At 35.3% G+C, this 14,050-nt stretch overlaps 1 protein-coding gene across 2 annotated transcripts; it reads right to left on the reverse strand.

Moving 5' to 3' along the window:
• LOC111374604 (glucan endo-1,3-beta-glucosidase 3-like) lies at window positions 1–7,620 on the reverse strand. Of its 2 annotated transcripts, XM_022997300.1 has the most exons (5): window positions 7,378–7,619; window positions 1,568–2,128; window positions 875–1,393; window positions 566–593; window positions 1–435 (listed from the first exon to the last, which is right to left on the reverse strand). In XM_022997300.1, the coding sequence occupies exons 1-5, from the start codon at window positions 7,433–7,435 to the stop codon at window positions 291–293; spliced, it is 1,311 nt and encodes a 436-aa protein (XP_022853068.1). In that variant the 5' UTR covers window positions 7,436–7,619; the 3' UTR covers window positions 1–290. The 2 variants fall into 2 exon arrangements, with proteins under 2 accessions (XP_022853068.1, XP_022853067.1); XM_022997299.1 differs by having other exon boundaries at window positions 875–2,128; window positions 7,378–7,620.
• Window positions 7,621–14,050: the final 6,430 nt, after the last annotated feature.

Genomic DNA, 14,050 nt, shown 5'->3' on the forward strand with positions numbered 1-14,050 from the left:
TTGACGCAAATGAGATTCAATGTACAAGATGCATATGTGCAAGAATTCAATCCAATATGTTATACCCAAAACTGGCTTTATCCAGAAAGGTAATTAATTACATCAAACTATCGAAATGCCTCTGTACAAATTAACCAACCATTCCATTCCAAACTAATAGCTAGTAATATCAAGTACAACCATGCCAAACCCTTGCGCTCCTCAGAGGAACAAAACCGGGAGTGTTGGAAGTTACAGAGAAGAAATCCATATGTTTCGAATCTATAGATGAAGTTAAAAAGTTGTAATCTTTACAAAAATGCAGCACCCCATAGTACAATTAAGGAGCTCATGAAAATATTGCTATAGAAGTATTCTGAATGGCAACCAGACGTCGTAGAATTTGAAGAAGGAGCAAGTAAAGTTCCATTTATGAAATTGACATTTCGTCCATGACTACAAGAATGAAAACAAGCAAAAAGGACAAATCATTAAGAAAAATTAAACAGCAACCTTAACTTTCAAATTTTGTAGGAAGACAAATTTTTAAAAACATCTGAACAACCAACATGTTTAACTGTCTTACCTTCCTGGGAATATGCAGGGACGGTGACCTACACCAAAAAATCAAACATAAGGGAATTAATGCATAATTAGGAGTCAACTATGACCTATTTGTATGCATTCATAATTAGTTTTTGATCTTTTACAAAATTTTAAAATAATCTTTTGCTTCAAAGGAAATTCACTGATGTTTTTTCTTATAGTTTCTTTTTACTTTCTGATGTGTGCCACCTCCATTGAAGTGAATTCCCGATTTTCAAGGAATAAGTGTGCAAATCATTCAGATCCCACAGACCAGTACCATAATTGAAAATCAAGTTAGGTGTCATACTTGGATCTTTAGTGGTGATGGTGGCCACACCATTGAAGTTACAGGTTCCCTCAGCCATTGCCATCCTATGATAGTAAGCATCAAAAGCATACGATGCATGTGCGACCACAGTATCTGGTTCATAGCATGGGTTCCCCTGCAACAAAGGAGAACAATCCACTTTCCCTGGTCCACAAGCCCAATCTAGTGCTGCTTGTACTAGCTTGCGATCAGCACCTTCCTTCGCAACACAAAAGGTCTGATTTGTAGTATCATTTGATAACAGAGTCCCAGAACCTGTCAAGTGTAGGCTGTAAACAGGCACCCCATTTGCATCGAAAAGTCCCCAATTCTTTTCTAAAATAGGACCAGACCTAAGATCTTCATTGTAAAGTTCATAAATGTATGTATTAATTGCAATCCCAGGATGTTTGGGAGTTCCCGTTGTGTTTAGGACATGCCTAATAAGGTTACTGTTGTAAGTGTTAGCATTGTCAAGAGTGGCACCTGGATCAGAAGAGTCGCCCTTGGAGGGCCAACCTGATTCGGTAACAACCACAGGAATATTAGTGAAGTTTAGAGAAGACAGAGAGAAATATGCTGCATCTACAATTGCGTCAAACACGTTGGTATAGTGCAGAAGTGTGTTTGTATCAACAGCTTCCTTGTTAGGAGGAAGCGGACGAAATAGAGCATAATCCAGTGCAATCTTACCATTGGATTGTCTGTAATTGTAGTACGGATAAACATTAAGCATAAAAAATGACCCTGTAGACTGCAAGAATTTGAGCAAGGGGACCATGACAGGGACCCACGAGTAGTTGAAGAAAGCATGGGAGGGCGGAAATGAAAATTGGATAATTAAAGAAGAATGTGGGGTGGAAACTTTGATTTGGGAATCAAGGCCTGAAGCCACAAGGGCGGAGTGAATGAATTCCATTGCAGATACAAGAATAGAAGCAGCATTTGGAAGGGTCGTAAGAACTTCGGATCCAACAGCTATGGATGTGATGTTGGTGGCCGGGACATGTGCAAGAATGTTGTGAGAAACCCAATTGGCTGCAGTGGCATTTGACTGCCCAATGCCTAGTAGCTGATCATTAGGTACAGATACAATAACACGTATTCCAGTATTAGCAAGTGCCAGAAGCATCTCTCTATCAGTATCAAAAAGCCTGACATGGTGGATCTGCTGAGCCTTGAGAAGGGCCACCACCTGAGTTGGACTAGGCATGTCAGAGAGTTCTGTACCGATATTAACGCCAACGAAAGCATCTGACAAAAGAAAATCACAGCCGCAAGTTTAGAGAGGAGGCTGATCAGCCAAAGACAACACTCCAGACATCCCAATTGCAATCAGCTCATTGACACGTAAGATCATCTCAAACAAAAGAATATTTTGCTTAGAAACAAATACATTTGGTGGGAGAAAATTTTACCACGGTGAAGTGGTTTGACACTTAAATGCAACAATTTTGCACTGTGTAAATTAATGCTTCCATATAGTACTATCAAAATAATTTGTTCCAAACGTAGTATGATCATTAGTAAAAGATTAAAACTGAAATGTCAAAAGAAACTATAACTTAAGTAGAAATGTCATAAAGGAAAATGAAAACATTAGTTTATCATTAACTGTATCATCATCCTCATTGAGGTCAACAAAATCCAGGTTATCAGGTACTCTTTGTATCCAACAATCAGATTGCATTTTGGTTCAAACTGCAAAGAATCAATCTCAGCTCTAATGTAGTTTTGAAATAGTTGAAGATCATATAAAGATGTAAATTGAATTCATTGTTGCTTATCCATTTTTAAAAGCAGTTAATTATCAAATTCGGAATGGTAGTACACAATACGAGCTAGAATTAAAAAACTTATAAGAACTGGACGAAGCACAGTTCCATCTCATGGGATGAGTCTGTTATAGAACTTGGAAACGTTATATCTCCAAAGTTAACCATTGAAGTTGGAGAACCCAAGTTTATATAAACCCTACACCTAAAGTCCATATTTTCAATGTGGGATCTAAGTTCCATACCTTGTACAATGGAAATCATGACAAATTACTACGCTCTACGATTCCTGCACCCACGTCAAACTGTTTTTGCATTAGCCCTACAGTTAGTCCCCAACTGTTAAGGAGATAAATCAAGTAAAATATCATAGATTAGGCAAGATACAATTGGGTTTATTGTGTTTCTATATTTGGTCTTTATTCAATACGTGTATTATTGATTTACTCTATATAATGAAAGTAAAGGACCGGAAATTAAAATTGAAAAATCCAAGTCTATATAAACCCTACACTGAATTCCCATACTTTAAACATAGGATCCATGTTTCATCATTGCAATGGGAACCATGATAAAGTACCATGCTTCACAATCCCAACTCTCATGTTGGATTGGCTTAGCACTAATTCCATGACTGGTCCCAGACATGAACACTTCTATGTTGGCATCACCATCTCGATTTATCATGGTTCCCATTGCAAGATATTGACCCACATTGAAATTAGGGATTTTCAGTGTAATGTTTATATAGGCTCTCAAACTAGCTTTCAAGGTATGACTTTCTCAAAATCTATAACGATAATATCAGAGCAGACACGTGACATAGCAATGTTCACCAGGGAATGGTCATGAGGCTAGTGACCAGACACGAACACTTCTATGTTGGCATCACCATCTCGATTTATCATGGTTCCAATTGCAAGATATTGACTCACATTAAAATTAGAGATTTTCGGTATAATGTTTACATAGACTCTCCAACTAGCTTTCAAGGTATAACTTTCTCAAGATCTATAACAATGTTATCAAAGCGGACACATGACATTGCAGTGTTCATTTGGGGCTGGTCATGAGGTTAGTGCAAAGCTAGTCCAACTTAGTAATCAGGGTTAGTACATAGCTAGTCCGACTTAGTAGTCAGGATCGCAGAGTATGGTGGTTTATCAAGGTTCCCATTGCAAGGTATGGGATTTGGATTTCGCATCGAAAGCATGGACTTTCAGAGTGAGGTTTACATAGACTTAAGTTTTCCAACTTCAATAGCTTGCTTTTGAGGTTTGACTCTCGCAACATCTATAACATAGTCTTGAGTTTGAGGCAATTATATCATCTAGTATTCACTTGTGAAACTGAAACTTGTGTCAAGGAACGGAAAAGGTGAAACTTCTATTATAGGTAACAAAGCCATGTCGGTAGAGACAAGTATCCTTAATTCTAGGATTCTAGTTAGCTATTTCTGTAGACTGTAATTAATTAGCAGTAAATGCTATTCGATAATCAGCTAGTAGACTGGTCAACTTTGTATAGCACAGGATACGTGTATTCTTTCCGGTCTCTAGAAGTAATATTACAAGCAAATAATTATATAATTTTGCATAGTCTCTTCAATAAAATAATTTTTGGCATTCAAACCAATGTGGCATCAAAGCCCGTATAGTTTCTAGGCTGTATTTCTTGCCTTTTTTGGTTTGTCTTTGTCCTTTACTTATCTTCTCCACCAGATTTTCCCTTTTTCTACCATCAGCAGCCATTCCCATTTCTCCGACATCTTTGCCTATTTCCAGTGTACTCTATTGGCGTTTCTTTCCCAGCCTACTTGCCCTTCAATTTCTAAATTTAGGGCCTGTTTGGAAGTGATCCCCCCCCCCCCCAAAAAAAAATTAATTTTTTGACCGTTATTTCACTAATCCAGCCGTTATATTTGACTTCTTCTCTCACAGATAAATCCCACTTTTCTCCTAACGGTCAAAAAATCAATTTTCAAAATCCCTCCCAAATAGGCTCTTACTTTCAATTCAGCTCATTATTTTGTGTTTAACATGGCTAAAAATCCTCCAACCAGAAAATATAAAATCAGCCTAAATCCTCCAATCATCTTGACAATCTAACTCTTCAAATTACCACTGAAAAACTAAATGAAGACAATTTCCTCGAATGGGCTGAGTCTGTTAAACATTTTTTCTCAGAAACAGAGGGAAAATGGAATATTTACACGGGATGTGAAAATACTTGCACTCTCAAATTCAACCTCTGACTCTTGCGAAGCTAAAAACTCTGTGATAATGTCCTGGTTGTTGAACTCAACTCAACGCAACTATAAATGGGAATACCTTTCCAGTTTTTTCCACAAATAAGGATGTTTGGGACGCTGTGACACATTGTCAAAGTTCATGGGCCCAATCAAGAAGATTTCCATCACAGCCTACAACTCTTTGAAAGTTCTGTGGCAGGAGATAAATGTCTACCAGCATATTGGAATGGAGTCACCTACTGATGCACAACTTTCTGGGAAACTTATATTTAAAATTTTAGGTGGTCAAAATTCATAATTAGGTAAGGTAAGAAGGTCACAACCTTGGTAGGGATTCTCGTCCCTCTTTAACTGAAGTTTGTTCCCTTGTGTATGGTGACGAATCCATGAAGGCAATAATGCTTTAACAAACCTTTTTCTGTAGTTTGGCACTTAATACTTTCATGGATAGTAAGAATAAAGGAGAAAAAGACCCTATGAGGTGTTATTTCTTCAAGAAAACAAAGAACACTAGAGAGACATGCTGGAGGAAACTAGATGGAAGGCTACAACAGGAAAATAGGACTGCTAAACAACAATGGATTCCTCTGTTAAAAAAAAAAAAAGAAAAAGAAAAAAACCACTTTCTAGAGGATGCTACACATTCTGGAAACCTTCCATTTAAAAAGTATCAGCTGGAACATTGAAGCGCTTCTGTATATATGTAATGAATGAAGAAATTAAAATGAACTAAATCAAGATGCTGATAGATCCCCAGTGCGATTTACTTACAGTAGGTACAAGAAGGTGGGGGAAGGGATATCAATGGCCCATCTAGAAGGATAGAAGAATCCAGATCAATAAAAGAGTGAAATGCATATGGACTCACTTTATAATTTGTTTGTATTCTGCACACAGGAGGTGTGTCTGGGAAGCATCTTAATTATGGACAAACAGAATATATAGGGGGAGAAGGGTGTTAAATTCATTCAATATTATGTCCTCAAATCTGTGGGTGGAGAGACACAAGCCTCTCAAAAGTCTGTAACTCTTATTTGCATTCCAAATTCTGCTTATAATCTTTCTCAGTACAATACAGAAAATATCCACAGATTCTCATTTTCTATTTACTTTACATAGTATATTTTCTGTTGTTCTTCACAATTATCTACAAAACTGCCAGAGCCTACCAGATAATAACAGATAGATGAGCTGCATTCGAGACACAAGCACTCTTCCAACTCTATAACTCTCAACTTCTGCATGAATGATTTGAACAGAACCCCCTACCCCTTACATTTATTAACTCCTGCGTGAATAATTACATAAACATCCCAACCTACCATCCCCTTACTTTAGCTAGCTGAATGGAATTATTAACATGCTTTTGGTGCCTATCAAACTCTTGTATGAATTCATGGGTTCTTCCATGTTGCCTCAAATTTCAGCCTCTGGATCATTGATTCAGGGGAGGGACATATCACATGTCCAAATAATCATATTGTCCAAATAAAAACTGAACACCGTGACCACACTAAAGAACTTTTATAATGTCATCCAGATTCAAGTTCGTCTACAGCTAAAAGTCGTTTGTTTAAATAATGGAGGAGAACATATTAACGAGAGTCTGGACGCATTATTTACACAAAATAGGCTTATCCGTTAGTCCAGTTGTACGAATACTCAACAAAATGTAGTGAGAAAGAAAAAACTGACACTTGTTAGAAGTAGCTGGACCCTTATGTTTTCAACAAATGTCCTCAATAAATGCTCTAAAGATTTCAGGTTTCAAAGAATCCTATTCAGACATTATAACAAAATTTCACTCATATCGGCGTCTTGGATTCCTTAAAAGGCCAATCTAAACTAGATACTAGAACCCTTAAGACTATATTCTTGGGCACCTCTCCTATAAACAGAGGTTATAAGAGCAATCCACCTTCTTGAAAGACTTATATACAATTGATGTCAGTTATTTTTTTTATTTTTAAACAATCCTTACTATATGTAGACTTATCTTTAGGGGAATAACTCAAAATTTGAAGACCAATCTCAATGCTAGTCGATAACTTTAGCAATACCCATTTGAGAAAATGGAGAAAAAAGGGAAGATACCCGAGATGATATCAATCAAAGAAAAATGAATTACGTTGCTACTCAAGAAGACCTCAAGCAACTAGTTCAGCACGAGGCCCTGCCTCTTCTTGGCAAGACCAATCATTGCTCCACAAGATGAAAAATTTGGGCATTTGCTAGTTTTGCTTTTAACTCTTTAGTCTCTACCAGCACAAATTACTTCAATTTACTGTATTCCAAACATGCATCTATTTTCAATCAGAAAAGCCACAACATCAAGGATTCTGGACAATGTGGATTACAGCAACATAACAAATGCATACACGCAAACGATTTGCAAATAAAAGAAATAAAATTGTAGTAGTTTAAAAATGGGACCAATAAAGCATACGGAAGCAAGTGAATGAAGAAAAAACATTAACCTTCGTGTGCAGAAGAAGCAGATACTAATAAAACAAAAACAAGAATTAATAAATCCATTGCTATTCTCTTTTCTTGTTCAGCTGGAGAGCTTCAATTTTAGGAAAAAAAAAAAATCATGGAAACTCTCGAAAGAATCGCATCAAAAGACAAAAAAGGTGTGTATATTTAGAGAGACAAGGAGAAAAAGAGAGAGAGAGAATGGGAAAACCTTCGTTTGAACAAGAGACTAAAAGCGAGACTTGATGGGATGTCTTAACTTTAGGCCCCAACCAAAGTTCACATCTGGATTCTGGGCTTTTGCTGGGCATTTTGACTTTTGAGGCATGTCCGAATCGAAGAGTAATTTTAGGAAGCTGATATGGCGATGATAGCTGGATGCCATCCCATGAGAAATTTGTTATTAATTACGGTGAGTTTGATTACAAGTATAGAATTTATATGTAAAAAAAATTAATTGTCTAAAATTTATTTGCAGAGAAATTATCAATTAAATGTATTTGATTGATTTAATTTTCAATTTAGAAAATATTATATTTGTTCATTTTTTATTAGTGGGTAAATGAGACGGAGTGGATCGATGAGAGAGAGAGAGAGAGATAGTGAATTCCCTGAAAAGGTAAAATCCTACTCCCCTAAAAAAATATTTTCATTGATTTTGAGGAAAATATGATCACGTGATCAAAAGTAGGAAAATATTTTTCATGGAAAAAAATGTCAATCAGACGGTACAAAAGTAGAAATTTAAGTGGAAAAATACATTTTTCATGAAAAATATTGACAATCAAACACACCCTAAGACCATTTCTAATGTGAACACCAAAATGCACCATCTTTTTGTCCAAGGAAGCTCCAATGAAACACTATAGTTTGCACTATTATTGTGTAAAATGGTGCAACGTGAATAGTGTTACACCGTAAATGGTGCAAAGTGGCCAAAATCTTTTTTGCATTTCATTATCATTTTCCAAATAAATTGATGAAGTGTATTTGTGTCATTTGTGCTATATATTTTTTTTAATACAATAAATTATTATTATTATTTAAAATAAATTTTAAATGTAAGAAATAATTAATTAATTAATTAAAAGAAGAAAAAAATTTAAAATATAACAAACACAGTTATTTATTAAAATTAACATGAAATATATTAAACGACGACATACATATATTAGGTGTTCTACAATTGAAATTTGCAATAATGAAAAGACCCGTATGGTTTTGGGAAAATCAAGTATTACATGATATCATGATTGCATGCATAATAATGCATAACATGATTATTGAGGATGAACGTAATGTTGATGCACTAGTTCGAGAATGGATGGAAGCGTTAAGTCCGGAAATTGAGTTGGTTGAAGACGAAAATCAACATTTTCAAAAATTTCTTGCTCGTCATAAACAAATCAAGGATAAAGAGATTCACATTGCACTTCGAAATGCATTAATCGCTCATTTGTGGGAAGAATATATGAATTTCGAGAATTAAATTGTAAAAATTTAGCGACTTCGTCATATCCAAATTCGAAATGCATTCAACTATTTTTTGATGGCGTGATTTAATATTTTCGTTGTTGTAGTGTTTTTATTAATTGTATTATATTTTTTATATTTATTAATGAATTTAATATTTTCTGTAATTTGACGTAATTATTTATTTAGTAATTTATGTATTTATAAAATAATTAAATAAATAATATTTCAGATAAATAAATTATAAAGAATGAAAAAAGGGAGGAAATGGTTAAATACTGTTCATTTGATGTAAGTTTTGGTGTAATGGTTGGAGATGAATTTCAGTTTGGTGCAAGATTTGATGCAAATTTTGATACGGAATGGTACAAAATTTGGTGCAGCGCTAGAAATGACATAAGAGTTGTTAGAACTCCATTTTTGTTAATACATTTTGAAATTGTAGATTAGTTGAGAATGTATGATTGAAAAATAAGGAAAAATTATGTTTTTTTATAATATTATTTTATTGAAAAATGTGTGATTGAAAATAAGATAGAGGAGACTAATTTTAGAAGGCTAACATGGCTATCATACTTGGATGCCACCCAATGGTCACATATTGGGGCTAGACTTCCAACCTTTTAGGTAGTACGCTTTGAGTTCTTATCTTTGGCTCCTTATGTGATTGAAACTACTAATGCGAATATAGAGATCATACACAGCCTTCATTCAACTTAAAGCAAAAGTATAATATTGTCAAGTCACCTAACATCCAATTTTAGTTGTACATTAAATGCTCATTTCATAGGGATCCAAATAAACATATTTGAATAAAAAATAACAAAAAAAATTAGAACATTACTTTCGAAGGTTAGTGACTTGATATTCGCTACATGAAAGATTAAGGAAGCAACATCAACATTTACTTCTTAACTTGATCATAATTTATTGGGAAATGAAATTTCTTTTTGGTCAGTAAAATAGCAAAATGCTTACCATTCATAATCTAACCAAAAAAATGTTCAAAATGGCATATGAAATGTCTAAGTTGACTTCTTTGCAGAAATATCCACATTATCAACGACGATGGCGTAGGGATACTATCATGTGGTCAAAATTTCATGTACTATGGTAGTCGATGAATATTGTTCAAGGCCCATATGTAAGTTGGATTCTTCGAGAGAAGTTGTTAGTACAATTCAGAATCCTAATATGCAAATTGCAAAAAACATCCAAAATCTACGCACACAAAAATGCACTCTCTGTCTAACTGTAGTCTTCTTCATCTTCCACTTTTATTGATTAGACTGTGTAACATTGTCAATCAAAATTGTAGCTAGAGTTCACTGTTAGACATCATAATTTTCTCAAAACATTGGATTACTCTTGATGAGAGGTTATTAAAAAATTTGGGACTTATACATGTTCCTTTTCTTTTTCTTTTTGTTAAAACATCTCTCATTCCTTAACAAATGTCGCAGTTAGAACATTATTTACTAATGAGATCCAAGCCTCATGGATTCTAAATGCTATATATTAATATGTTTATTTAGTTTAGTCAAATCTAATCTCTGAATTTGCAGAAAGCAAAACATCCTGAGAGTGACTGTCCGATAAGATAGCAAGAAATGTTCTAGTAATGTCCTCAGATTTTGATGATCACCACATTCCACGTTTGACAGCATGTCACACCCATTTTGAATAGGGTAAAACATATCAACATTCGAAGTAACAAGTAGCATGAAAACTTCCTTTTTCGTGAAATAAAGTCATTTTTGACAGAAATTACGAATCTAAATTAGCTACGCTATGGAGGTAGTCACTAAAAAGGTTCACATGCATTATTTACTCAACAAATGGACATTTCGAAAATAACATTATATTTTGACATAATTGAACTTTTGATAATTTAAAAAAATTGGTACTTTGTTCACTTAGTTAGGTCTATCTTAATCTTTGAACTGTAGTAAACATTTGCTCAAGTGCCAGCTCCAAAAAATCAACACAAATTGTTGGTTTTAGATGTCTCGGTTGGCCTCGTCTATGTTGGAAGAAAATTCATTATTAAAATGTTGTACATCACTACATTCAAGATACCATCGAAGCCTTTGATATGGTATTGCCTATAAGAATGGGAATCTACATCCAAAAACGAAAATGTGCAGCCTTTCTCAAGTTTAAGTATTATTTGAAAGAAACTAGAAACTAAATGATAGACTAATTTGGAATTACTATTCATAAGTAGCTTCGTCATCTACATTGTTCATACCATCATAAGCCTAACCGAAGGCTCTCTCTACGGCATTTTGTAGGTTTTGAAATCGGTTCTAATGCTAAATTGTGCTTATAACCCCTATACTTCTAAAAACTATTCCTACCTTAGAACCTACCTCTCTAGATGACCCATCGATAAAGAGGTTAAAAGTTAGGGACTTAACAGATTCTATCTTCACCTTTATTTTAGGAAAATATTCGGCCATGAAGTCGATGAGAGTTTTCCTTTTGATGAAGGTCCTTAAAAATAATGTCGAACTGACTCAGCTATAACGTACTTCATTAGTCTTCTAAAGGCCTCTCTTTACCTACTTAGATGAGAAATATGTAAACAATTAGGTTGTGAGCCAGGCAGTAAGGCATCAACTCTTTGGAAAATGTGAGTAGTGGTGAGAGAGCTTCTTCATATCAAGGTGTGAATTGATGCCTATAGAAATGCTTTGCTCATATAATAAATGGATAGTTGTTGGTTGCCCTCTTCTTACATAAGCACAAAGCTTATGTCGTCTTTTGAAATGGCCAAGTATAATAGCAATGCTTCTCCAACATTAGGTCTAGAGAGGGTGAGGCATGGCTGAGGTGATTCTTCAGTGTTCGAAAGGCCTCTTCAAACTCACATATCCATTGGAACTTTTCTTTCCTTTAAGGATCTTTAAGATGTGAAGGCATTGATTGATAGCTTTAAAGACAAAACTACTCAGGGCCACCATCTATCCAATGAGATTATGTGCCTCTTTTGATTTTCATGGAAAATGCATATTTACTAATGCCTTAATCTTCTCAAGAATCTTCTCAAGATTGACCTCTATCATCTTTGGTTGACCATGTATTCTAAAAATTTTCAGATGCGACAATAGAGGTACACTTAATGGGATTCAACTTCTTCGTGTATCTCATTAAAATTTAGAAAATCTCTTCTCGGTATTCAATATGATTGTTGGTCTTATGGCTCTTAACCAACATAACATCTATGCATACATTTATGGTTATACTGATTTGTTCAGCGAACATCCTATTCACTAGCCTTAACCTAGGGGCATTATCTTGTAGATGGAATAGGCATCCATGAAGCTAAGAAGCTCATGCCCCATGGTCATATCAACCTATTAAACAATCGTTTGCATGGGAAGCCATCTTTAGGACATACTTGATTTAAATTGGAGAAATTATTACAGACTTTCCACTTGCCATTGTGTTTCAATACCATGACCTAGTTGGAAATCCACTTGGATATTGGGCTTCTCTGATGAAGCCATTAGCAACAAGGTTGTTCGCTTATTCTTTCAGTACCTCATACCATTTTTAGTTGAGTAGCCTTCATTTTTTTCCTATGAGGGCGAAATTGAGGTTAGATCTTGAGTGAATGACAACAAATAATTAGATATGTATAGACCATGTCTTCATGTTATCATGCAAAGACATCCAAATTTTGGTATACAAGCTCTTTAAGGGTAGCCTTTGCCTTCTTTAATAGACTTGTTCCAATTTGGAGTACATGTATGTGTAAGGTTTTTAGGTCTTTCGAGAAGCTCTATAGCATCTCTACCGAGGCTTCCTCCAACTCATAAATGGATAACGGTCCAACTATCCCTTGTTCAAGGATTGCTGTTGTCACAATCCCTACTTTGGGTTCTTCGACCATATCCTCTTTTGGTGAATGATTTGTCATTTCCATATCTTGCCCTTCTTTAAGAACTTCAGTCATTTTGGCATCCTCTACCAACATGTTGACATCATGGTTTTTTCTTCACAAAGATTTCAAATAGGTCTCCTTAGCGTTAGGATAATTGTCCCTCACGGCTGAAACACGTTTTTTTTTGGAAATTTTTAGGGTATATAGAAGTGACGATCTACAATCCTTTTAAGATCAAGCATCATGATACTCCATAGTTGGCCGACCCACTATACACACCAAGAATTGCAAAGTGGTGAGTCACTTGGGGTCATTCCTATTGTCACAGAAAGAGTGATCTAGTCTATTAGGTTGATGCAATCACTCTTAAATCCAAATAAAGAAGGGTTAGGGTCAACAGGTGGTCTACTTGCAACTTGTCAAAGGTAGTTTGAAGATAATTTTAATAGCACTCTATTGTCTATTAACATCCGAATCAACATGTTGCAGTCGACTATGACTCTTACTACCAATGCATTACAATGGAGATAGTGAATTCATTTCTTTTCTTCCTTAAAGGTGATGCATCCATCTTTGTGGAACCCAGAGCTTAGTTGTTGACAATGTAACTCATCATGGGTAGATCTCCCACTTTCTTGGCATAATTCCCGTTTGCATTTTTAGACAGCCAATCCATGTAAGAACCCAAAGATGGTATCTATCTCTCCTATGGGACCACGATCAAAATCTCTTGGGATTTCCTTTTTGCCTTTGCCCATCTCTTAGCTGAAATGCATCTTCTACCTATTTTCGTAGCATAGGTGGATTTTATTGATGAGCTTCACCAATTGGTCTTAGGTGGCTAGATTCTTATTGTGAACGTTTATCCAAATAGAGCGTTAATGTTAAGTATTCCCTTAAGGGTAGAGAGAGCATCTTCATTGGAAATGTCCGTATAGTAAATGAAGTGTGTAGCAAATAGATTTTCAACGACTCAATTGCTCCTAGTCCCCTATTGTGGAAGCAATACACCGTGGCTGTACTTGGCCTAGAAAATATAAAGCAGTTGATGAACTATGTCCAGGCCAATTTTTAATGTTTTCTAGGTAGAGCTTGTTATACTACTTCTCCAGTTATAGTTAGGTAAAAGCTCTTAATTTTAAAGTTGGAGAGGCCCTTCTCAAGCCCGTATAAGTTTTTGTAAATCCAAAGATGATCTTCCGAGACGCTTTTCCCTTCGTACCTGGACATCAATACGAACTTAGGTAGGACGTAGGCCTATCTGATTTCTTAGAGAAATGAAGATTAATAATCGTCATCTCTCTTATAGGATT

This window comes from Olea europaea, unplaced genomic scaffold (assembly GCF_002742605.1).
Source record: "Olea europaea var. sylvestris unplaced genomic scaffold, O_europaea_v1 scaffold1264, whole genome shotgun sequence".
NCBI lineage: Eukaryota > Viridiplantae > Streptophyta > Magnoliopsida > Lamiales > Oleaceae > Olea > Olea europaea.

Bases quoted from the DNA above. Each gene is read 5' to 3' on its own strand.
- LOC111374604 (XM_022997299.1), bottom strand. From the start codon at position 7,435: ATGGATTTATTAATTCTTGTTTTTGTTTTATTAGTATCTGCTTCTTCT. The intron at 2,129-7,377 runs GTTAATGTTTTT...TTCTTTTGTCAG, and splicing joins TGCTTCTTCTGCACACGAAG to ATGCTTTCGTTGGCGTTAAT. The intron at 594-874 runs GTATGACACCTA...TTTTTGGTGTAG, and splicing joins CATCACCACTAAAGATCCAA to GTCACCGTCCCTGCATATTC.